Below are 23,986 nucleotides of genomic sequence, written 5' to 3' on the forward strand. Positions count from 1 at the left end.
ATAGAGATGAGTAACTGGATTACCTAAGGATTTCTAGAGCATAACCATAAAAAACACATTGAAGAGACGTCAATCAACCACATCCACATCCACATCCACAATCACAATCACCGCTTCCCCTTTTTCTTCCCGCCAACCGGCTTCCTCGAAACGTGCTTTTCCTTTCCCCTTTCCCGCTCCCTATCGCGTTCAACCTCTCGTTCTTCTTCGACGAATACCTGCACCCCATTCCCCAAGTCATCGCTCTCGACTTCCTCCTCGCTGGAGCTATCCATGATGTCCGGCTCATACAAGCGTCTGCTCCGCAGATTCGGGTCGGAAGCTGGGGCGCGGCTATAGCTCGAAGTTACAGGCAGCGTGCGGCGAACGGAGGAGTACGTAACGTCTGCTGGACCCGAGAGGTTCATCCGCCCTTGAGACTGCGACTGGAGGTATTGGTGCGGTACAGGCGGTGGTGTGCCGGAAGAGACTTGGTATTCGAACGGGTCTACAATAAAGCCCTGAGATTGAGAGTGGCTAGAAGCGACGGATGAAGGGCGGGAGTTGGAAGGGTGCCAGTCTGCGTCGTCAGGTAATGGACGGCGAGAGCTGTTGCTGTAAGATGAAGCAGGCTGCATGCCATCTGAGAAGTGGCGGCCTTGGGTGAGGTTCAAGTAAGGCACGGTGTTGTTGCTATCGCGCAGCTGTTGGGTCGTTGCTGAGCGCGAGCTACGGGAAGTAGATTGAGGTTGGACTTGAGAAGGATATGTGCCGAGAGCAGTGTAGGCGAGGTGCTCGTCTGCGCCTGGTAAGAGCAAACCAGGTGGGTTGGCGGGAGAGTCTTCTGAGCGTGTGGATTTCCCCTTGCCCTTTTTATTGCTGTGAAGGCTGCTTGGCCGACCTACTGGTTCCGCAGCAGCGAGTGCAAGTGGGACTGAAATCCTGTCGCCCCGTCTTCGTTTCTCCTTATCGCTACCGCCACTTGAGCCGCTCCCTTTCTGTGCTTTGGCAGTTGCTGCTGCTTGCATACGCTTCCGTCGGTTCTCCAAAGCGTCCAGCTCATCCTGGTTAAGTTTGACTTCTCGCTTCCCCTTTTCCTGTGCACGCCGGATCCGAGCCAGCGCAGACTGCACTAACGCCTCCTCCTTGTCTCTCAAAGCAATCTGCACAGCGTCCGTCCCCGCGACCTCCGAATCCTCCGACTCAGAAGAATCCTCTGAATCCCCAAAAGCATAACTCCGTCTAGCCCGAGATGCCGAGGCCATATCGCCTCCTGTAAAATGAAGTGGATCGCTGTAAAACCTTTTCCCCCCAGAATTTTTCAACCCAACGCCTTGTGTATCAGTGTCATCGCTATCGAGCTCCTCCACGCGAGACTCGTCCCAAAACACTTGCTCAGCCTCCCACTGACGCCTCCTCCTGCTCCCCTTCGCCCCTGGTGGTCTTCCCCATGGGGGCATAGATTTGGGAGATCGCGGCCGACTACCTAGACCGCCTCCCCGGAAAAAGCCTCATCGATAGGTTTGTCCATAAACGAGGCGTGTCCTAGAATGCTGACTCCGCTTGCACCGATGAGCCAGAGGATGGTTGAGATTGGTGACGCGATGATGCCGAGGGGGACGGCAACGATTAGGAGACCAGTGTAGAGTTGAGACGAGGTTGCGTGAAATCCAAGGAGATTGAGGTCCTCGCCCCCCAGCTTGCCAATCCCCCACATGCCACCGATGACCAAGATGATGACGAACAGCAGCAGGAAGTTGGTGAGCAGGCTGTAGATGCTGAGCATAGTGAAGACGACGGCATAATTGCTGGAGAAGTAGCCCAGGTTGTAGTTGACGCGGGACTGGACCTCGGTGAAGTTTGCGGGTTTGGAGAGCCGTTTCAAGTCAAAGAATTCAGTGACGGGCTTCAAGTTTGCGAATCGGGCGCCCAGGGATTGAGATCGCACGCTGGCGAAGCGGTCGGAGAGGTTGAGGCGCGATGTGATCACATCGAGGGGGATTTGCATGCGAGACATCTTGATTGATGGTAGTGAGGGTGTATGTTGTGTTGTGCTGTTTTGTTTTGTGTTGGGAGAGGTTGTCCGAAGCTCATGTAATTCGAGGCAGGTGCGAATGCGATTTATTCTAGTCAACGAGGATGGGTATTTGTTCTTGTTCTTGATCTAGAGTGAAGGAATTTGTTGGGGTTGTCGGTCGTCGATACGATGAATAGCAGAAGTTTTCTGTGGTTTTTTTTTAGATTGGGGAGTTTCGAGATCTGTCAAAATAACAAACTTTATTTATCAGAAACAAATTCCGCGAACTCGTGGCCCCTGCAAGGCCTGCAAGGGAGCTTGGGGAAATATTTGCAGGGAGGGAAAAGGGGATCATGAACGAACCTGGCGTTGGAATTTTACGATGCTTGAAGCTTGAGGCAACGTAAGTGTCGAGGCGCAGAGGAGTATTGTCGGCTGAGAAACTGGAAGTCGGGAATGAAGGGATGGATGTTGTTGATGTTGCTGATGTTGTTGATGTTGTTGATGTCGTTGATGTCGTTGTGGAAGTCGAAATTGATGCCAAGAGGTGAATCTATCTCGGTCCCACTCAGACCCGTTGGTGGCGGCCTGAATTAACACCTGAAGATTGTGGCCATCCGCGTAAATGGGGGTGGATGGGACGGGATGGAACAGAACGGAATGCCAGCTGAGACAACTTGCCAGCTGAGACAACTTCAGCCTTGAGGTTGCGAAGGAGGAAGAGGAGAGTGAAGTAGGAAGAAGGAAAAGGGCGGGTTTTTGAAAGGCAAGGCAAGGCAAGGCAAGGAAAGCCAGCATAAGACGAGGCAAAACGTTTCAATGCTTTATACCCTTTCGTGCTTGCTTGCTGACTACTTACAGTAGCTAAAACTAAACTAAAGCATGAACAACAAGGCGAGGGCAGAGCTAGAGTAGAGCTTACCTACTACTGTACTAAGTAAGTACCTAAGTACCTACCGACTTACTCTTCTGGCCTTGAAATCCAGGCCCAAAGAAAAACCAGGCTAGCCCCCCCGAACAGCCTCGCTGGCTTCTCCGTGGGTGAAAGACTCAAGCACAAGAAAGCATTCTCAACTTCGATAAAAACACCACAAACCATATCCCCACACACCCATACACCATGAGGATTTCCCTCCTCACCGTGGGCATCCTGGCCTGCTTGACTGCATCCGTGGCTGCTTGGAGCAAGGAAGGTCAGTCCAGCTCAGCCAACTCAGCCAGCTCAGCCCAGCTTAATTCAATCCAATCCAACCCAATCCTCCCTCTGCTCGATCCACACCATGAACGTGTCCGTTTCTAACCCGCCAGTTCACAGATCAGGAAATTTTCCGTCTCCGCGATGAAGTCGAAGCCTCCGAAGGTCTTGGTGTCTCCTTCTACGATTTCCTAGGGATCGCCCCCTCGGCAAACCAAGAAGAAATCAACAAGGCCTACAAGAAAAAGTCTCGAACCCTGCATCCCGACAAGGTCAAGCAGCAATTCATTGCCAACAAGTCTGCCGCCAAGGATAAATCCAAGTCAGGAAAGTCCGGCGTGAAGGTCAACAAGGGCCCGACTCAAGCTGAGATCAAGGCCACTGCCAAAGCTGCCAGTGATCGGTTCGCGCGTCTCGGAATAGTGACCAACATCCTGCGTGGTGCTAGCCGAGAACGCTACGATCACTTCCTGAGCAATGGATTTCCCAAGTGGAAGGGTACCGGATACTATTATGCTCGATTCCGCCCTGGTCTTGGTTCCGTCCTCGTTGGGCTCTTCATCTTCGTTGGCGGTGGTGGCCACTGGCTTGCGCTCTACATGAGCTGGAAGAGACAACAGGACTTCGTGGGCCGATACATCAAGTTCGCACGCCATGCCGCGTGGGGTGATAATTTGGGCATACCCGGTGTGGACGGCACTGCTACTCCCCCGGTCACTGGGGACGAGAGCAGCGATCTCTCTGCTGCCCAGCCCATGAACAGAAAGATGCGCAGGATGCAAGAGAAGGGCGAGAAGAAGGAAAAGTCCGAAAAGAAGACCAAGAGCGCCAAAGCTGCCAAAGCCTCCCCAGCAGCTACCTCTTCTACGGCCCCAACCGGACCACGAAAGCGTGTCGTCGCCGAGAACGGCAAGATCTTGGTCGTAGACTCTACTGGAAACGTGTACCTCGAGCAGCAGGACGAGGATGGCCAGACCCAAGAGTTCCTGCTTGATGTACGTCCCTCTCCCCTCACCTCAATCTCATATCTCCCTCCTCACTAAAATAATCCAGCCCAACGAACTTGCCCAGCCAACCATCCGCGACACAGCGCTCTTCCGCGTCCCTTTGTGGATCATGCACAAAGCCACCTCCCGCTTCCTCGGCATGCCGTCGGAGGAGCCCGAGTCCGACATTGAAGACGAAGAGGGCCCGTCCAACAGCTCTGACGCCGATGACTACGAGGTCCTGGAGAAGAACAAGACAACGGCCCCGAACGGTGGTGGTAAAGCAGTTAGAAGAAAGAAGAGCGCCAAGGGGAGGTAGGTAGGTGGATCTGAGCTGGGGGGGGGGGTCTGTACGATGCTGGGTTTATCTGTACTATAAATAAAAGTCGGGGGATGGGCGAGGCAATTGTTATATGCTTCTACCTGTTTATCTGTCTACTTGGTGTAGAGGGAACTTGGTACAGGAAAAAGTAACCCATTAGTTAAATACATGTATATATGCATTCATATATATCCGATCATTCATCTACAAATCAATACCTCCTCTTCCCCTCGATCAGTGCTGCTAAGTCAATTTTTCTACGCCAGAATTGGTTAGTCTGTCAGTAGGTGGAGTGGGTCGTGCCCGGAAGCGGGAGAGAGCAGAAAGGAGATACCACGTCCCAGGCGTAAGTATCACCCCTCGAGGGTAGGGTAAGCAGGGGGTTTTAAAGTGAAAACTAGACCTTTGAGGCACCCTCGAGGGGTAATACTTAGGCCTGTACCGTGGTAGATAGGAGAAAGGGCCCCCCTTCCCCCTCGCCCCCCAAAAAATCGCCCCCCAAAAAAGGGGGGGGGGGGGGGGTGGAGAGACGGGGGGCGACTGCTGAATTAAGCGAGCGAGACAACAGAGTGCACAACAAACCAACGACGAACAAACAACCAACCTCTCATGAAACGAACCAACGACCCCGGGACGTTTGGAGAAAGTGGGTGGTCAGATTGGCTAACTAGCTCTAGCTAGCTAGCTAGCTAGATAATCGACCTGCTTACTTACTTACTTACTGCGCCAAAACCTGCTATGAGCTCGGAAATGGCGGTTATTCTGGCTTGGGGTTTTGGATTGTGGATTGTTGGGTTGATGGGTTGATGGGTTGATGGGTTGATGGGTTGATTGATGGAAGTGAAGTGAAGTGAAGTGAAGTGAAGTCTGGGATAGGAAATAGGAAAGACTGAAGCCGAAACTAGCTTTTTTCCTCTCTCACTCGGTGGACATCGGGAGCCGTGTTGAAGAGGGAAGGGAGATGGTAGGGAGGGGGAGGGAGGGGGAGAGGGAGAGGGAAAGGAAAAGGAAAAGGAGAAGGAAAAGGAAAAGGAAAAGAAAAAGGAGAAGGAAAAAGAGAAAGAGAAAAGCGTAAATAAATACCACCACCACCCTCTCTCTACTTTATCTGTGCATGCGTACACACACACATATGGTAAAGTATAAGCCGAACAAGAGCCATATTACGGGCGTAATAAAAGAAGCTCAGCTCAGCTCAGCTCAAGGATCTATCGCTACTTCATTCCATTCACCACTTTTCTTCCTCGCCCTCGCTCTCTCCAACCGTCTCATCATCCGCCCTCGGCCCCGGTCCCGGCCCCGGATCGAACAAGTCCTCCACAATCTCCCGCATCTTGATCTCCGCCTCCATAAAGCTAAAGACGCGTCGATTCTCCACATGCATCAGGGTCGCCGCGTACTGCAGTACAGCTGCTGCTGCTGCTGCTGCTTGTCTCGGATGGCCCTGCATCTGACCTCGCACCTGACCAGGCATCGGCATCGACATCGGCATCGACACCGGTGCTAGGAAATTCTTCTTCGGTCCGGGCTGCGGCGACGATGCCCACGGATCCACGTGCTTAGAAGGCAACACCCGCTCCTCGCGATCGACCGTCTCCCCTCGCAGCACCAACTGCCACTCGACAATCCGTTTCCCACGACCGCTACCATCGCCACCACCACCACCACCACCACATATCCTGAGCCAGCGTTTCCGTTTCGTCGAAGCAGAAAGAGAAGGAGAAGCAGAAGCAACGGAAGAAGTTAAAGAAGGACAGGAAAAAGCAGAGATCCTCAGTCCATTCGTCCTCTCCCCCCGCAAGCCAACAACCTCCCACCTCCTGCGCACCGTCTCCCCAGAAGAAGCTCTCTCCCTCGCCTTAAGCAGCCTCTGAATCTCCCACGGCGAGCCCTCGTCCATGCGCAGCACGCGCTCAGCAGCCGACTTGCGCTCCCCCGGCATTCCCTCAGCAGCGCGCGCGTCTCGGATGCCGAAGACGGGACGGGCAGGACGTCGTAGGTGGCGGCGGAGTAAGCGTGTGTTGAGAGCAGCGGGAGCCCGAGCACGGAGGTGCGGGATTGGAACTCTTTCCTGGGCCGGTTACGGCGCAGGATCCAGGTCTCGTGGATGGAGTCGTCGATCGCTGCCACGCTACCAGTTATCAGCGGAGATACCGGGTGAGGCGTCTGGGGAAAGGGGACTGACCTGCATGCCAGGGCAGTGGAGCTGGCTGAGGAGTGACATCCTAGCTTCTCGTCGGAAATGATTTGCTGGGGCTCGGGATGGAAAGCCTGGGCTGCTAGAATGGGAGCGGCATTCAAGACTGAGGTGGGAACAGGAGGAGGGATAGCCGTGGGCACCACCACGCTGAAAGGCGGCATGACACCCACAACAACCTTCTCCGCCAAGCCCCTCATGCTCAACAGCCTAGGCTTATAGTCCTTATGCACGCCAACCGACCGCTCAGCAATAAGCGGCAGCATCCTGCTCAAGCTCGCCAACTCCTCCATGCACTCCTTGGCATCCTCTCCCCTCTCCCCCAGCCACCCCCAATTCGCAGCCATACACCTCAGTCCCTCCCAAGCCACAGCATCAATCAACACCCTCACCCGGTACTTCTCCACAAACAGCCGACTCCTCAACGACGCCACCTTCTGCTCCGTACCCAAGACGAATTCCCACGCCGCGCGCGGCAGGCGCACGAGACCGACATCGTTGGGCTCAAAGATTTTCAAGCGGCGCGCTTCCCGCACGCCCCCATCAAGCAGCGAGAATGCGAGCACGACGTCGCGACAGAGCGGGTTGATGAACGAGTAGCGAGGCGAGAGGCGGGCCTGGACGTATGGGAAGCGGGCGATGGTGTGGTGGAGGGAGTTCAGCAGGGAAGACGTCACGGCGACGACGGCGACGAGCTCCTCGACGACCTCGATGGGGGTGGGGCAGGGTGGAGAGGTAGTTGGTTATAGACATGACGAGCGCTGTGCCAGCCCTCGAGACGCAGGTGACTGTCAGAGGCCCTCGAGTGGGGAGGTCCATGGTGCCTGCGTATTATCCATCTTGTATAGTAAGGCTGGAAGGAGGTTTCAAATCAACCGACTCTTGAGAATGAGTGAGTGTCTCAAGTGCATGAGAGAAGAACTTCAAGCTAGAGAGACTCAGCAATATATGTGTGTGTATATATATATATACCCCGATCGAAAGAGAGCAAAAAGGATGACCAGGAGAAGAGCCTCCGCTCCGGTCCCTGATCTAGGTAGGTCATCCGGACGAGCGAGAATGCAGCTCACCGAGTAGGACATGAACGTAAAATGCAACATGGAATTTCAGGCCCCAGGCTGGCGTGAACGCCCTGCCGAAACACACGATGACTGAGAATCAACCTCTGGCTCTGTTGGGGGATAAGGCGCATGCAGCCTCGCGGCATGGGGGGAGTATTCGTGAGCCCAAAGCGTGCTGGCTGCAGGTAGGTATGCTCACACCTCACACTGCACTCACTGCACTGCATACTTGTGAGCAAGCTGTCGCCTTCCTGAGCCGGGAAGCCAAAAAGAGCAAGGAAAAAAGAAGAAAAAAACAACCCCCTCTTTCCTCCACCAACCTTCCCCCCCCCCCCCCCCCCAAAAAAAAAAAAAAAAAAAAAAGGAAAGAAAAGGGGAATAAAAAATAGAAAAAGAAAAAAAAATAGAAAGGGGGTTGCGGTTATGGTTATGGTTGTGGTTGGCCAGACAAATGGAAGTAAATAAAGTAACTGGGCCTGCAAAGCACTGGCTGCCTGCCCACCGGCTCTTCGCTTTTTTGCGCAGGCTTCCGTAGCTTTTGCCTTGCCGTGCCGTGCCTTGCCTTGCCTGAGAAAGGAGGCAGGCATTCATTGTGTGCTGACCACACTCTCTCTTGCATAGGCAAGGCAACGTTACAATGCCTCCAAATGAACAGAACAATAGAACGGGATGGCAACGACTTGTGAACCAGGCTGTGGTGATCACTCTCGTGAAATGTTCGTACATCTATTCCTAATTCGTAAGTCATTGGGTCGCGCATACTTTTCCCTACAACGGAACGCCCTTGTCATTGCCGACACCACCCGCCAATAACTTTTCTTCCCAATCTCTCCCGGGCGTTGGTATCCAATTGTCACGAGGATAGTCATCTCTTCCCCAATGCTCGTCCTTGAAGCCGTGGATGCGCTTACTGGCCTGCCTAGAGTGCTAATCCTTTCGCACTTAATTTGGCTGCAGAGGCGCCCAGCCTTGCATCTGAGAATCATCATCGTTACCCAGCAAGTCTGTGGTTGGCCTTCGAGGGGGAAGCATGGGTCTCCCCCCTTCATCCTCTGACCCATCGCCAGCGTGGGCCCAATGCATACCAGCCTTTTTTCCTGCCTTCTTTCCCTGAGCCGGTGGAAGGGGTACCACCACATCTCGTTCCATTTCCCTTCTATCATCGACGCCCTTTCTCCCATAACTGTCTCCTATCGTCGACCCGAGACCCGTCGTCCGTCTTGGCGGAGGTGCGAAGCCGGTGTGATCGGGTGTTGTCGGCCGTGGTTTCTGCGTCGAATAGGATGGACGAGGTTGCGAGGTTGCGGTCACAGTAGACAGGGTTGGTGAAGAAGTTGACGAGGGAGATGCTGAGAGATGTATCGGTTTGCGAGCAACTGGTGGTGGAGCTTTCTTACCCGCTGAACTAGAAGTCGATGCTGAAAAGCGACGCTCGTTGAGTGCTGGCTGACTCTGGCGCCTTGAAATCGCCCTGGTGGCACTATCCCCGATGGAGTTCTGCGCTAGACTCTTGGTTATTGCTGAGACGGATACAGAAGAATCAAAGGCAGGTGGCAGCCTCCGGGACCCGTTCGTTGTAGCCGAGGCCGAGGGGCGCGGGTTGGGCGGAGGGGGTGCAGCCGAAGAATTAGTCTGCCTTCGAGGTTGCTCCATCCTAGGAACGGTCACCCAGTCGGGTTCGTCTGTCGGTGTGTAAGGATTCGAAGGTCGATGAGGGTTCAAGACCAGTCCTTCCCCGGGGGGCTGAATATTCGACCGTGCCGGTTGTCCGTTATCCAGCCACCACTTGCGAGTATCAGAACTTGCTGGGGGGAGCCCAGGTTCGATAGAATCGTAGCCGATGAGGTCTTCGTCATCGGAATCGTCATTCGGGTTATTCGCAGAGGTTCCGCCTACTTCTGATCGACGTCTTTCGTACAGATCCCGGCTGAGGGCCTCTCGATGAACTTCGTCGACAATACTTACTGTACATTGAAAGGTGGCATAGACTGGCCGATGATCCGAAAAGCGGAGTGACGCCGTGTTGTAGTTGATCTGTCGCAGATTGGTGCCTTTCCTCAATATCCGATCTGTCCAGGCTGGGATTCGGGCCTTCTCAGAGGTGTCATAAGTGTCGTGCCCGAGGTCATACTTGTAGGTAGGATTGAAAGTTATCCGAGCTTCGGAATAGTAGGGAAACGTAAGTCCAGCTACCATCTGGAGATTTAACTGATCGTTGTCGTAGAGACTCTCCAGGTCGCCATTGCTAATGAGCTGTTTGACTTTGTCTGACCCGAGTCCAATTCGGTAGTTGAAGTCTCCCATCCAGATGACACTATCATGATCATCAATTCCTCTGTTTCTCTGGAACCGTAGTCCATGATGAATGGTACTATAATCCCTGTTCCTCTCCTCGTAGTTGGCAAACCCAGCAGCCAGGTGTGCAGTCACGAAGCAAATTTGGGTACTGGCATAGTCCATTCGTATGGCAACAGCTCCCTTATTGCCTGCCATGCCGGACATTCCTGTTTTCTTGACAGAACCCTCAACATTCTTGATGTTGGAGAGAACGGATGACTTGACAAATATGCAAAGCGCGGCGCCGACGAGCTGGCCGCTTCTTAGCAAGACATAGTGTTCACTTCCAGCGGCACGAGCGTGTTTGTTCAAGGTTTTCCGTACTGCCCGCTCCCAAGCTTGCTTTCGGGTCGGGTCGCTGTTCATAATTTGCTGGGGACTCAGTTCCACAATCTCTTGAAAGCCAACAGCGACAATCTCGGGATTCAGCTGGGAAGCAGCGAGCTTTGGACAGAGCCATGCGGATAGATCTTCGTCTATTCCTGTGGTCCGACCATTCAGATTAAACGTTCCGGCCCAGCTTCAGAACATTAGCTTCCGAATCTCATGCAGGAACAGGTTACCAACATATTGATTGTCTCCGAGAATTGGAACTCTGCACTTCGCTTGGCAAGTTCTGCTGTCACGTAGTCATTTATAGGGTCAAACAAATGGACTGGGGCTTGGCCAAGCATCCTGCCTAGCAAGACATCAATGGTGTTCTGGCGACCCTTGTCTGCAAAATTGTTAATGTATAGTCGGGTAGCACTTTTTCGTGCATCGGCTATTGCCCCGGCGAGCGACATCTTGCCATGCCGTGTAAAGGACGATTTGAGAGCCCCTGTGCCAGCATAAATTCGCGAAAGGGCATCACCATTGTCGGCCCACAAACTTGAGTGGCGCATCCAGAAGTCTGAGGCTGCACGCTCTCTCTGGTGCGCGAGGAAGGACTCCATGGCCATCTGCGAAATGATCGTTTGAATCAGATTCGTTCTGTCGAGGCAATCCAAACAGTTTGTACGAAAGACTCCTTCTTGCTGTAACTCAACGACTATCCTTCGGTTCGACTTCTCATGGCTATCTTCGACAGAATCGTCGATATCCTCTGACAAATAATAAGCGAAGCCTTCAGCGGAATGCTCAATGAGTCTCCGGATGAAGCTTGCTGCTTCGTATCCGTTCGGCCCTTTGGTCTCCGCATGAAAATCAAATTCGGTCTCCCGCAGAAGCTGGTGGTCTTGCGAATTCTGTCCTTCATCTTGATTCAATGCAGAATGCCGCACTCCATATCGGTAGAGATTCGTCAATTCTGCTTCGCCAGGCTTCGTCTCGCTTAGGAGATTCACCACATGGACCGCTCCATAGTTCTGCTCGAGCTCTCTGAAGTGCTTGTCAAAAGCGGGCTGTGTACCCTCTGGTGACCGAGTGATGGTTATTTTTTGCTGGCCGGGAAGGAGGCCAGCGGCTTGTTCCCAGAAGACTGGAACAGATCCCCTGATCTGTGCGTAAGAAAAGCACATCCCGGACTGCTTTTCCGGCGTCGCAGGATCTGACTGTCCAACAACAGTAGGACTCCAGTATATGGTCTCGGATTCCACGAAATTCGCGACATTTCCGTCATCATCAATTCCCCGACTGTTGAATCTAGTGCCTGCTCTCCGGCACGACAGCCGTGATATAAGCGTCAAGGATGAAGGGAGTCCAATTCTCGACGATCGCAAAGGCGCCGACGATGGGGGTATTGCAATGCTAAGGACGAAGCCCCGGATAGCAGATGTCAGGATCCTCGAGTTGTCCAATGCCGCCCTCTCCTGTGGTAATAGCCGTGTTCGAAACTTGACCAAGGGGCTGATCATGTAAGAGTTCCAGAGGAAAGAGTCGTCCAGGTTATCTATTTCGAATGTGGTAGCTTCTGTAGATCTGCAAGATATTAGTAGGATGTAAGGAAGAAGGTTTCACAGCTCCAAACCTGTCCTGCAACCTGTTTGTTAAATCGAAGTCCGTAGAATAATAGAAAGTGCCATTTCCTAGTAGTTTTTGCAACTCCACACATGGATGCTCCAGCGGATCTCTCCGACTGTGTCCGTATTCCTGACTCTCTGCCGCGTACGGATCCAGCGGATCTCCGAAGCTACTATCGTACTCGTAACTATTCAGGCAATAGAACTCGACCCCAAAGATCTTCTCCACAGTCTCTCCCGGCCTTACGGACGCCACCTTGGTGGCGCCTGTCACCACGCATAGAAAAACATCATTGTTGATAGTGATCAAGCCCAGCGTTCCGCGAATAGGCACTGGGCTCAACGTTCGGTATTCGCCCAGGTCGACCGTCGAGACATCTGCAAACTCGACCATGTATCTCGGCGCAGCACCATCTACGGATGAGCGGCCTTGACTGGACTGCACGGAAGCAAGGGAGCCATTTGCAATGGCTTCATTGGTAGTAGGGCTATGGCGGAATATGAGGGCGTGGGAGGGCGTTACAAGAGCAATCGATCGGTGAGGATGTTCGCGTAAGAGCACGCGAATGGACATATTTGATATTTCAAAATCTGGTACTGTTTAGGGCGAAAGGTTTGTAGCATCTTGGAGGATGTGGTCGGCCGGAGGTGCGCGAGGGAACCTTTCGAGGCTGATTGATGGTGAGACGTGGTGCATCGTCATGGTGGGCAGAACGCGTTCGTGGCAACAACCCTTTTCGCTCACCGCGCTGTAGATCACGTGGTGCAACCGATATTCCTCGGTGGTGATCAATCGAACACGACTATACGGCTTCATAGTGTGAGGTTGTATTAATTTGTAGGAAATGATTTGCAGACACGCCATCGTTTCCTGTCTCGCTCTCTCTCTCTCTCTCTCTCTCTCTCTCTCTCTCTAAGCAAGTAGCTGAGGCGGAGGTAAGCTAATTTTCAAAGCCACCTGATTACGGAGTAAAGTCCGTACAGTCCGTACAGTCCGTACAGTCCGTACAGTCCGTACATTCTTGGGCTAGGTACCTGCGCGCGGAATATTGCCAGACGGGGTTTCAAGGTGCCAAATGCATCGGCGATAGGCCTGCATGTTGGATGGACATGGAAAGTGATATATCACAGGGATTGAGCAATTACACATCAAGACATAAGACATGGTACGACATATAAATACGCTCTCAGGTACCGGTAGGTAGATAGGACAAGGGCAGAGGAACGAGTGTTCTTCACGCCGGTCTGTCGGGGGAATGGGTCTCGTCATGTCAATACAACAAGCGAAGAAGCTCCGGAAAGAAGGGTTGTCTTCTAGAACATCATGCTCCCTCAGGAGTACCGGTATACGGAGCGGAGAGAGAGCGTGCATGCAAGTATACTTATTAATTAAAACTACGTAGTAGGTAGTACGGACTACTGCAGTACTACTACTTACACGTTATTCTGCCGTGGTTTAACCCAACTTGGCCTTTGAACCTTTGATCCTCAGTCACTACTGTACCTAGTAGTACTTTATCCCGAGTCCAGGGGCAGGTCTGGATGTCGGGTCTAGATCTTGAATCTCCAAGCGAGAATCTAAATCCAGAGCGGGCGGAGTGACTGGGTGGCCTGGGTGTGGGTGGCCTGGGTCGACTGGAGAATAGTACTAGGTAATAAGGCCGTGTTACTTTGGAGCTAGATGCAGCTCTAGACTTTCCGATCGACCGGTCATCTCGCATCTCAACCCACCATGGCACCACCGGCACCAACCAGCACCACCAGCACCACCAGCACCACCAGCACCACCCAAGTGTCCTCCACCCCGCGCCAATCCATCCATCGCCCGCTACCGATCCATCCATCGTACCAATAATATCCGCACTTCTTTGCTTTTGAGGAGATCCCAGTCAGCAACCCAGAGAGTCTAGAACTTCAAACTCGCTCTTGAGTCTTGGGTCTTAGGTCTTAGGTCTTAGGACATACTATTATAGGTCCTAGGTACTAGGTCCTGGATCCTGGGTCCTAGGTGCAGTGTGTGTGTGTGTGTGTGTGAGAGAGAGAGAGAGAGAGAGAGAGAGAGAGAGAGAGTGAGTGAGAGAGAGAGAGAGCGAGAGCGAGAAAGTCGTACCTCGTCTTTGTATGCTTGTTTGACGAATTGCTGGGTACTTATGGCCAGGTCATCTTCGATCCATCCATCATCCATCAGACTTGCGTCCAGGCCCAAGGCCCAAGGCCTAGACCTCCGTGCTCCCCCACCTGAGCAGAGCCACACCTCCCCCTCCTCACTCTTCCTCACTCACCGGTGCAGGTGCAGGTCGAGTCGTCGACACGAGCATTCGGAAATATCTCGAGACCCTCCCTCCCCGTTCGTGATACCCTCAATCTCATTCTCATTCAACAATACTGGATTGAATACATCTTATCAAGACGGACCGACCAGCCGGAATTGTGCGCCACGCTACAAATGCCAGAGTTACTCTCTCGTATCCATCCTCGTCAGTCTGGCCTCGCTCGAGCTTACAGAACACCTCGGCAACGAGCAAAACGACTCCGTCTAGAAAAGGACAGAAGGCCTCCTCCGTTCGTGCGGCAAATCAACGAAGAGGAGGCGGCGGCGGCGATGGATGTGTGCTCAGAAAAAGCCTTGGAAGGAGGATTACCATACGAAATACCACTGGACGACCATCACCATCACCGTCACCGTCACCTGGACAGAGCAACACTATGTCTACCCCAGTACCGCACTGACGCTATCCTACATGCCGGCGATGAAGGCTTTCAAGCTTTACTGCAGCAATACTTCTCCTCCTCAGCCGAGAGCAATGCATCTGAACGACTGGTGGACCTCAAGGCCAAGCTAAGAGGCGCATCCACGCACGACTTCTGGAGGATCTTGATGGAGGAGATGTGTGATGTCACTGGCTCACAGTGCGGCTTCGTTGCTAAGCGGATGCTCGTAGATGATCAGGACAGCGCTGTGAAGATGCCTCCGCTAGGCGAAGAAGGCTCGTCTCTAATAGGGGTAGCATGCTACGTGAATGATGGTGCCGGTGTGAAAGAGTTGCATCGAGAGTACAGATACAATGCTTACGGGTCCCCGTGTGCTCACATGAGACACGACAAGGTCTTCATCGTTCCGGAGAGGCTGGCCGAGCTCTCTCCCAACAATCCACACAAATTCCCGTGGAAGCGGTCAGAGGCTTACATCGCGCTCCCGCTCTTCTTCGAAGGCAAGTGCTTTGCCCATTTCGGCATGATCTGGTCTTTGGAAGGCTCCACGAAGCGGACGTTGAGTTGGTCGTTCATCGAGATGTTTATGCACTCCCTGGAGGACATGATAGTGCAGCGGATCTTGGAGGGAAGAGGGCTTGTCAAAGAAATGGCACCACCTAAATCAACACCCACCAAGACCACACCGCTTGCTGCATTAATGGCTTCACAATCGCTGAAGCCATACGCCCGAAGCCTGTCGCACGAATTGAGAACGCCAATGCAAGGCGTGGTTGGTATGCTCGATATCATGTACTCGACTATTCTGGATTCCATCACCAACCAGCAGAGCGAGCAAGTACGTTCTGTTTTTAGCGACCTGAAGAACCACATTGAGATCGTTCAAGGTATGCTTGCGTGTGCGACCTCAGATCTGGTAGGTAAACTAACGAGAACCAACAGAGAGTTCTAGAAGAGCTATAGAGGCTGCCGATAATGTTGTGCATGCATACGACCTCAACATGCAAATGCCCGAGACTCCTTTGACGCCGACTGATGAGCAGTCATTCCACGGAATAGCAGTCCCAGAAACGCCCCTACCGCATAGACGGTGGCCAAGCGCAGGTTCGCTGCCTTCATTAGCCGGAACGAAGCACGCAAGAACTCATCCGATTTTCGATATTGAACCTCCTCCTATGAAGAAGAGACCTTCCGCGACAAAGGCCGAAACACCGCATTCATATAGCTCCGACGATTGCAACTATCTTTCCAATGGAAAGACAGGGAGTGGAGCCTCTGGTCCTGCGATAACTTCATCGACAGCGGATCCTTCATCCACAGACATCCTTTCCAAGGCACGGTTCGACTCGAAGCATATTGCATCCGCTGTTACAAGCTCTACTCACCGCCGTATCGAGACCCGGCATTTCATGCGAGGCCTGGTGAACGAGGCTCTATGGCACGGCCGACCTATAAGCGAGACTCGTGAAGAAACCGAACTGGGCGAACGGATCCACGTCAGATCTATCGGTTCCCGGGGCGAGGTGCAGGACAGGGTCATACAATTAGAGATTTCGGCCGATGTCCCTCAGGTGATCATCACTGAAGAGCAGCATCTCCAGTTCGCAATTCAAAAACTCGTGGATAATGCCATCAAGTTCACAGAGCATGGTACCATCACGATCACGGTCAGCCTTTCTACAATGTCCGAAGGGGTTGAGATTTCCGTGCGGGATAACGGGTGTGGTATTTCTGAAGAATCCAAATCGAATCTCTTCAAGCCTCACTTTCAGGAAGACGCTTCCATGAGCAGGTCACGGGATGGTCTAGGCCTGAGTCTCTTCAATGCTAAGGCGCACGTGCGGAGGAATCTAGGAGGCGACGTCACGTTGGAAAGGTCTTGCACTCATGGCCCGATGAAGGGGTCCGAGTTCCTTATCCGATTGCCTCTATCAGCACTGGAAAAGGGCAAGTCGGACACGCCTATAGTCGGAACATCACCGCTTTCGGGCTATCAAACGCCCAGACCGTCGCCACTGCTCGGACCTATGATGGAATCCAGACTCACGTCGACACCTTGTAAGGGCATACGTCATCCTTGGGCCAAGTCCGCTCCTCGCAAACGCGCTGTCTTCAATCCCAAGCTTGCAAGCGACTATCCGTTGAGATTCCTGATTGCCGAAGACAATGCGATCAATCGGAAAGTGGCTATCGGATCCCTCGGTAAGCTTGGCTATGATAGGTCCAACATCACACTGGCGTTCGATGGCCTGGAGGCAGTCAAACAATACAAAGCGTCACTTAGCAGGCCCCCGGCAGAGAGATTTAACGCGATTTTGATGGACATTTGGATGCCCAACCTGGATGGCTACGAAGCGACGGCGGAAATCATGAAGTTGGCGGGATCGCATGGCGAACCGATATCCATCATCGCTGTGACGGCGGACATCACAGAGGCCTCGGTTGATCGAGCAAAAGCGAGCGGGATGCATGGGTTCCTGGCGAAGCCATACAAGGTGTTGGATCTCGAACAGTTGATCATTGAGCACTTCGGCTAGGCAGTCTAGGTATGGCAACAGACGAAAGACAAGGAGACGAGGAAGCGATTGATTCAAGATGTGATCATATTGGAGTTTTCGTGTGGATAACTGGGGGGACTGAGCAATGCATCTTAGCGATTTGTAGGTTTTGGAGTTCGGGAACAAAGCATCGGAAACGGGATGGAAGCGAAAACAAGCGGAGGATGGCGTCTGGGAGTGAGTTTCAGGATGGCATTTCAAGCCATCTTTGGGGTAAACACTGGGGTGGGAGGACCTTATGATCATCGGACGGCTGCATCTTTTGGCAATGATGAAAGAGGATCTACATGCGCTGGGCAGCGCCGGAACCCAATAACAATTTACAATTATACTCCCACTGATTACCTTATTTGTGGCGTCGACTTGGAAGCAAAAAGTCAACACGTGAAAATTTATGGTGTTGTCTCTTTCCCCCAGGGCCACCCGTGAAGAGAAAAAGAAACCCCCTCAGGCGAATGCTATTAATCAATCGGAGAGTCTCCTGTGATTCATATCTTATGCAATAGGATTTAGATATCTTTCCAAGATTAGTCACGAGACTGATCCTGGTCCGTAATAGAGTTTAGCGTCTACCCCAGGTTTTACTTACGTGTGGCTGCACCATGACGATACGCCTGCAAATCAGGCACAGGGCTCAACATCACGAGCTCAATCCTTCCGACTCGCCTCTTCTTCGCAATCCTTCCGACCGCATCTTCTTCTCAACCACCTTACCACTCTACCTAATATGTGAACGCAACCATCGAGGATGCTTCTCTCTAGCATCATCTACAGTCTCATTACGGCGACACTCGTCGCAGCGCATCCTTCCATCCCTCCGCAGACACCAATCCTCAGCCCCAAACCCTCCGATCATGACAGCAGCACCAACAACATCTCCCTCGCGCTCTTCGCCGAGCTCGAAGAGCTCTCGCGCATCGTCGACATCTCCTACTGCGTCGGCACGACCGGCATCTTCAAGCCGTTTGTCTGCGCCTCCCGCTGCGCCGAGTTTCCCGCCTTCGAGCTCGTCGACACCTTCAACACCGGGCCCTTGATGAGCGATTCTTGCGGTTACATCGTGCTCGACCACGGGTCGGGATGGGTGGGGAATGGCCGAGTGCTGGTCGTGTTCAGGGGCACGTATAGTATCGCGAACACGATTGTGGATCTGAGTACCGTTCCCCAGGAGTATGTGCCGTTTCCTGGGAGCCCGGATAGCTCGAGTGAGCCTGCGGTGGGCAGGGAGAGGCACCATAGGTCGTGGCGGGACTGGATCCCGTGGCATAGGAAAGATGGGGGGGAGAGGAAAGAGGAGGTGTCGGAGATGGAGGAAGAGGAGTCTAAATGCTTGAACTGTACGGTGCATACGGGGTTCTGGACGTCCTGGCAGAACGCTAGACGTTTAGTCCTCCCGCATATTGCGGCGCTACATCTGCAGTACCCGGATTACCGCCTTGATCTTGTTGGACATTCGCTGGGCGGAGCCGTGGCCGGTCTTGCGGCGCTGGAATTCGACGCCCTAGGACTCCAACCTGTTGTCACGACGTTCGGGGAGCCGAGGATTGGGAACTCGGGGTTGAGGAATTATATCGATAAGAAGTTTGACCTACCTTCGGAGCATGGGATTAATGGGAGCAAGGAGGTGAGCAGTGGACGATACCGACGGATAACGCATATCGATGACCCGGTCCCTCTGCTTCCGCTGCAGGAATGGGGATACAGATCGCATGCCGGCGAGCACTTCATCTCGAAAGCGTCACTGCAGCCCACCCTCTCCGACATCCGCCTCTGCTACGGCGACGAAGACACAAATTGCATCGCCAGTTCCGAAGCTGGCGAATCGTGGTTTGACTACGAGGTTGCTACAGACGCTGCCAAAACGTATAACGAGCTTGAAGGCGACGCCGACTTCGAACAGAATGACAGGACTAGCGCCGAGGGACTGGGCAAGAGATGGGGTATCCCGATCCCGGCGCGGTATAAGATGTGGCAGCTGTTCTTCGCGCACAGGGACTATTTCTGGCGCTTGGGGCTTTGCGTGCCGGGTGGCGATCCGTTGGATTGGGGGAGGGACAAGTATCGGTTTGGAGATGAAGGGGGAGGAGACGGAGAGCAGCAGGAGGCGATGGAGGAACTGTAATTACCAATTCGGCTCGTGAGTGTGGATGTGAAAATTGTAACTTGTATATTGTACATCAATAGCGACGACTTTTCTTCCTCTTCTCTTTTTTGCCATGCGTCTTTCAAGCGCAGCATTCGTTCGTTCGTTCATCTGGGATTGGGTCCTCACCTACGCTACACCACGTTACGGCATCCATCCACCAATCCGTCCGTCTCTTGCGCGCAGGCGGATGCATGCGGCACGGCTGGGGATTTTGGTTCGTGATGGCTCTCGCCCGCCGGACGATCGCTGTACCGTAGAGTAGACTGTAGACAGACACCCAAGAAGATGAAGATACGGCTCACTCACGACGACGACTGGTCTATCCGCATCCTCAACTTCCCAATATCCTCCGGCGTAGTCTTACAACAGCCTCCCACGAGGATCGACTTCCAGAGTCCCCTCTCCGTCGCCCTCTTTACAATCCCCCACATGGTCTCATCCCAAGACATCTACACACACACACACCAAAGTCAGAGTCAGCCTTGTCTTAGCACTTCCATTCTGCAGACGCACGCGAGGTCCAGGAGCCGACTCACCATACTCTGACTCCCCGCAGCAGCAGCCTTCACCCATTCCTTCGTCGTGGTGTCGTAGACCTCTCCATTCGTGCCGTCCGGATACACCACCAGACTGGGCCACTCGGCCTCGCCCTCCGCCACCATCTCCCGCACCTCGCTCTCGAACTCCAGAACCAGGCTCTCCACCTTGCCCACCTTCGTGCAGTTGAGCCCTACCCCCATCGGCACCGCCATGCCCTCCCCCTTCCCCAGCATACTCCTCACCACATCCCTCACGCAAGTCCCATCCGGCAAGCGGTTCCCCTCGCCCGGAAAGACGCAAGCGATCCAGAAGTCCCGGGCGCCGCCACGCACCCGACCCATGACCCTCCTCACAGCCTCGATCTCCAGCCGCAGAGGCAGCGTCTCGAACGCCACGAACCCGACCTCCTTCCACACCCGCACCTTCTCCTCTTCCTCGTCCCCATCCCCATCCCCATCCCCATCCTCATCCCCATCCTCATCCCCATCCTCATCTTCGGGCCCCTCACCACCACCACCACCACCACCACCACCACCACCACCCTCAAAACTCCCCACCCTCTCTCGCCCCGGCACAAACGCCCTCATCCGCTCCCAATGCCAGCTCTCCAAGCCCGCAACACTCATCCGCTCCTCGTCATACCTCCCGCTATACTCCTGGCTCGGGACCATCGTCGCGCCATACGCGCCCAGGCTCAGCGCCACCTTCCCGCCCCCGCCCGCCGGCGAGCCCAGGAAAGCATCCCGCGCGACATCCACAGCGCTGCGCATCAACTGCGCAGCGGCCACAGCATCGATCCCGGCACGGGTCCGCGCGAAGCCGGCGAAGGAGGCCTGGTAGGTGGCGCTGAGGAGCACGTCGGAGCCGGCGCGAGCGAAGGCCGCGTGCGTGGCTCGGAGCGCGGCTGTGGGGTCGGAGATGAGGAGGTGGGAGGACCACTGATGGGGGGGGGACGTCTTGGTGTTAGCGTGAGTAGCACTAAACTCTTTCTTTCTCTCTCTCTATCTTCTCTCTCTCTCTCCTCGTCTCTCTTCTTCTTCTCTTCTCTCTCTCTCCGTCTCCCTGATCCCAAATAAAAATGGAAATAAAAAGTAAACTCTCAATCAACACAGACACAGACAGACACCCCACGACAGAAACCCAAACCAAACCATAATTGGCCGCAAAAAAAATATACATGTACATATGCATATGAAAAGCTACCTACAAGCGGGGTACTGTCGTTGAAAACGCAGCCGTGCTCGTCAACCAAGCTGGTCCCGAGTCCGCCATCGAGAAGGAGGATAGGGACGTGAGGTGCAGGCGGGGGAGGCGTCTTTGTTGATTTAATTGTTGACATTATGGGAGAGCGGAGAACGTCGGGGGGGGGAGGGGGAGGGGGAGGGGGGGAAGGCGGGGTGAAAAGGTAGGGTGCAAAGATAGAGTGGAAAAAGGTGGGGTGGTAAAACCCTTCCCCATATTTCAAGGTTTGGAGGGCTGTTACCTATAAATATATATGTACGTCCCTAGACCGATTGTGGATTTTGATAAGACAGAGAGAAGAAAAGGAAAGAAAAGAAAAATGAGATGGAAAGGAAGGGCATATTTTCACGTGGAGGATGCTTTGTAGTACGCTGTTTTGCTACCTACTGTATCGATAGCTTGGCGCTTGTCCGCTCCGCTCCGCTCCGCTCCGAGGGAGTTCCATACAGATTCTGTCGGAATACGATTGAGTACCATGGAGTGGTTAGGACAAGTACATGATTCCTAGGACCTCTAGGATAGGTCAGACGCAACAACAAATACAGCAACCAACAAGACTAGTCTTACCATCGAACCAACGCCTGTGATATACCAGCAGTTTCTATAGTTTCCAGATATGTAACTCCTCGAGGAATAGTCTTCGGTGGACACAAGCAGAGCCGCCCGTAGTCGAGACCAAGCTGGCAAAGCCAAGTCTTGAGCTTCTCCTCATAGACGGATTTTCTTTCTGGGAAGCTCGGATTCGTTTTGAATGGCATAGAGATTTTCAGATTCCTCTCAGCTGCAAGAAGGTTGGCTTCTGCTTCGATGGCTTTGCGTTTGGCGACGGGAATTTTGTCTGCACAGGGCTTCGAGAGTGTGTTTGCCTTGTGGAGTCGAGCACACGTTGTGGAACCTTGCATCAGTAAGGAACCTTGCGTCAGTAAGGAACCTTGCGTCAGTAAGCTGGAGATGATCCAGGCACGGGCGTCTCTTTCTGGTCCGGTGATAATGGTACTTTGTACAGGGTATCCAATGCCTTAAGTGAGAAGGGGCGGACCTCGGCGGGCACAGTTCGAAGCGGCACATTAACAGTGACCCTATACTTGCACTTATGCGCAAGCATCTCGACCTGCCTTCGCTTCGTGCTTGGTGTCTTAGCCCAAGCGTCTTCCACCTCTTGCTTCTCGTGTTCAGCGTGGCATAGCGTATTGTAAGGTGGGACGTTCATCTTCAGCTTTGCCAACCATTCGGCGCGTTGTACCTTGAATTTATTATACCCAGCAACTCCACTGGATCTCTCTTTGACGGGACAGTATCGACGCACCAAGTCGAACCAGGACAGAAATTGATCTGCTGGAAGGACAAGAGATACACCAGCAGCCTTGCTTCGAGAGGTTGTTTGGGAAGTTTGGGAGTTGGTGCATGCAAGAGTGAGTGGCTGGCGGGTTGTGTCGTTGGGCTTGGGAGTTTTACCGCTGTGGTAAGCTACATGTTGCTGAGGGGTGGGGCTAGATTGAGAAGGAGCTGAAGAGCTGAAGGTGGGGTTTGGGTGATCAGACATCAGGGAGCTAGTAGGGGTAGCATAGTGAGGCTGGATAGAATGCGTGGTCGCACTGTGAGATGGATTTGGCGGATATTCCATACGTTGGTGGGTACGTGGCGACCGACGATATGGAGCTGGACTAGCCTGATACCCTTGGAGCCCGAATTTCTTGGGAGGTGAATTCGGATAGGAATACTGGACCGGAGTATCTTGGTATGGACTCATATAGGGTCCAGCGCGTTGCGGTCGAGGGCCTGTACTCTGAGGGGCCACTGGAGTTGAAAGGACGAATTTGTGGTTTACAGGCCGAGCCAGCTCATTAGTCATGTTCGTCTGGCCAGTAACTTGTTCAGCACTGCAACTATTAGCAAAGCTTTCACGAACCGCAGCATGTCAGCTTACCCTTTCACCCCGGCTTTCTCGGCAGCCAATTCCCTGATGGCCATCAAAATGCCAGCATCTACCCAACTTCGCATCAATTTTTGCTGCATCTCTACTTCCGAACACGCGGTAGCTAGCGCCTCATCATCGCTAGATCCCCCATAAACGCTTGAGCTAAAGGCGTATTTTTGGAACTTGGGAAGAGACGTGCGCGCTCTTTTTTTTGGCCGGGGGCTGTCGTCGTCGATACATATGGCCGATGCTGGCGTTTTACCTAGTAGATCCGCATCGTCATCGGATGATATATCAATTGTAATGGGCTTGGGCGTGCGTGGCGCATTTGCGGATGCCATGTTTGATATTGAATCGAGGGCGGGCGGGTCGGACGCGTGTAACGGGTTGGTAGATGCCATGTAGAATAGTAATCTTTTAACGCACAGACCACACCTTATTGTCACGACATCAGTTTACACGTGATTACCACATGACACACCTCTTTTTTCTTTCTGTCAACACCAGAATGCCTCGTCTCCTCCCGCTCAGCAACTCATACTTTTCCTGCAGGATCGGGCCTCAATCGATGCACGAAAAGACTGAGAGCGACCTTTCATTATCTGTGGCAATGGCTTCTCTGGAACTATGTGATGACGGTCGACCACTATATATATCATGTGATGTTATGCATCTTACACCTCGTTCCGTTGAGCCAAGACATACCCGGCCAGGGGTTACGCAAAGGGCTAAAGATCTTCAGCATGATTTGATCGTCGCCTCGCTCGAGACAACAAGCAACGTCCGCATGGTAAGACAAAGCAAACGGCGTCGTCTACCTGCATGTCAATTGTTAC

General features: G+C 53.3%; 10 protein-coding genes across 10 annotated transcripts; 3 read left to right on the forward strand and 7 right to left on the reverse strand.

Annotated features, from left to right (window-relative positions):
* Positions 1 to 107: 107 nt before the first annotated feature.
* Positions 108 to 1,439, reverse strand: L3040_008897 (uncharacterized protein; the record flags this gene model as incomplete). Its single annotated transcript, XM_007292656.1, has 1 exon — positions 108 to 1,439. The coding sequence occupies one exon, from the start codon at positions 1,437 to 1,439 to the stop codon at positions 108 to 110; it is 1,332 nt and encodes a 443-aa protein (XP_007292718.1).
* Positions 1,440 to 1,465: 26 nt separating this feature from the next.
* On the reverse strand, positions 1,466 to 1,996 carry L3040_008898 (uncharacterized protein; the record flags this gene model as incomplete). Its single annotated transcript, XM_007292657.1, has 1 exon — positions 1,466 to 1,996. The coding sequence occupies one exon, from the start codon at positions 1,994 to 1,996 to the stop codon at positions 1,466 to 1,468; it is 531 nt and encodes a 176-aa protein (XP_007292719.1).
* A 1,120-nt stretch (positions 1,997 to 3,116) lies between these two features.
* On the forward strand, positions 3,117 to 4,496 carry L3040_008899 (uncharacterized protein; the record flags this gene model as incomplete). Its single annotated transcript, XM_007292658.1, has 3 exons — positions 3,117 to 3,189; positions 3,312 to 4,186; positions 4,245 to 4,496. The coding sequence occupies 3 exons, from the start codon at positions 3,117 to 3,119 to the stop codon at positions 4,494 to 4,496; spliced, it is 1,200 nt and encodes a 399-aa protein (XP_007292720.1).
* A 1,231-nt stretch (positions 4,497 to 5,727) lies between these two features.
* Positions 5,728 to 7,515, reverse strand: L3040_008900 (uncharacterized protein; the record flags this gene model as incomplete). Its single annotated transcript, XM_066155757.1, has 4 exons — positions 5,728 to 6,178; positions 6,328 to 6,630; positions 6,685 to 7,403; positions 7,453 to 7,515. 4 exons carry the CDS (start codon positions 7,513 to 7,515, stop codon positions 5,728 to 5,730), a joined length of 1,536 nt encoding a protein of 511 aa, XP_066010049.1.
* Positions 7,516 to 8,699: 1,184 nt separating this feature from the next.
* Positions 8,700 to 12,608, reverse strand: L3040_008901 (uncharacterized protein; the record flags this gene model as incomplete). Its single annotated transcript, XM_007292660.1, has 3 exons — positions 8,700 to 10,614; positions 10,662 to 11,993; positions 12,043 to 12,608. The coding sequence occupies 3 exons, from the start codon at positions 12,606 to 12,608 to the stop codon at positions 8,700 to 8,702; spliced, it is 3,813 nt and encodes a 1,270-aa protein (XP_007292722.1).
* Positions 12,609 to 14,480: 1,872 nt separating this feature from the next.
* On the forward strand, positions 14,481 to 17,283 carry L3040_008902 (uncharacterized protein; the record flags this gene model as incomplete). Its single annotated transcript, XM_007292661.1, has 2 exons — positions 14,481 to 15,633; positions 15,689 to 17,283. The coding sequence occupies 2 exons, from the start codon at positions 14,481 to 14,483 to the stop codon at positions 17,281 to 17,283; spliced, it is 2,748 nt and encodes a 915-aa protein (XP_007292723.1).
* A 769-nt stretch (positions 17,284 to 18,052) lies between these two features.
* On the forward strand, positions 18,053 to 19,426 carry L3040_008903 (uncharacterized protein; the record flags this gene model as incomplete). Its single annotated transcript, XM_007292662.1, has 1 exon — positions 18,053 to 19,426. One exon carries the CDS (start codon positions 18,053 to 18,055, stop codon positions 19,424 to 19,426), a length of 1,374 nt encoding a protein of 457 aa, XP_007292724.1.
* A 326-nt stretch (positions 19,427 to 19,752) lies between these two features.
* On the reverse strand, positions 19,753 to 21,329 carry L3040_008904 (uncharacterized protein; the record flags this gene model as incomplete). Its single annotated transcript, XM_007292663.2, has 3 exons — positions 19,753 to 19,899; positions 19,987 to 20,928; positions 21,198 to 21,329. The coding sequence occupies 3 exons, from the start codon at positions 21,327 to 21,329 to the stop codon at positions 19,753 to 19,755; spliced, it is 1,221 nt and encodes a 406-aa protein (XP_007292725.2).
* A 387-nt stretch (positions 21,330 to 21,716) lies between these two features.
* Positions 21,717 to 22,134, reverse strand: L3040_008905 (uncharacterized protein; the record flags this gene model as incomplete). Its single annotated transcript, XM_066155758.1, has 3 exons — positions 21,717 to 21,745; positions 21,800 to 21,813; positions 21,884 to 22,134. The coding sequence occupies 3 exons, from the start codon at positions 22,132 to 22,134 to the stop codon at positions 21,717 to 21,719; spliced, it is 294 nt and encodes a 97-aa protein (XP_066010050.1).
* A 35-nt stretch (positions 22,135 to 22,169) lies between these two features.
* L3040_008906 (uncharacterized protein) lies at positions 22,170 to 23,491 on the reverse strand (the record flags this gene model as incomplete). Its single annotated transcript, XM_007292664.2, has 2 exons — positions 22,170 to 23,112; positions 23,160 to 23,491. The coding sequence occupies 2 exons, from the start codon at positions 23,489 to 23,491 to the stop codon at positions 22,170 to 22,172; spliced, it is 1,275 nt and encodes a 424-aa protein (XP_007292726.2).
* Between the last annotated feature and the right edge of the window lie 495 nt (positions 23,492 to 23,986).

The sequence above is a fragment of the Drepanopeziza brunnea genome (assembly GCF_022702325.1).
Source record: "Drepanopeziza brunnea f. sp. 'multigermtubi' strain 214-2 chromosome Unknown ctg19, whole genome shotgun sequence".
Lineage (NCBI taxonomy): Eukaryota > Fungi > Ascomycota > Leotiomycetes > Helotiales > Drepanopezizaceae > Drepanopeziza > Drepanopeziza brunnea.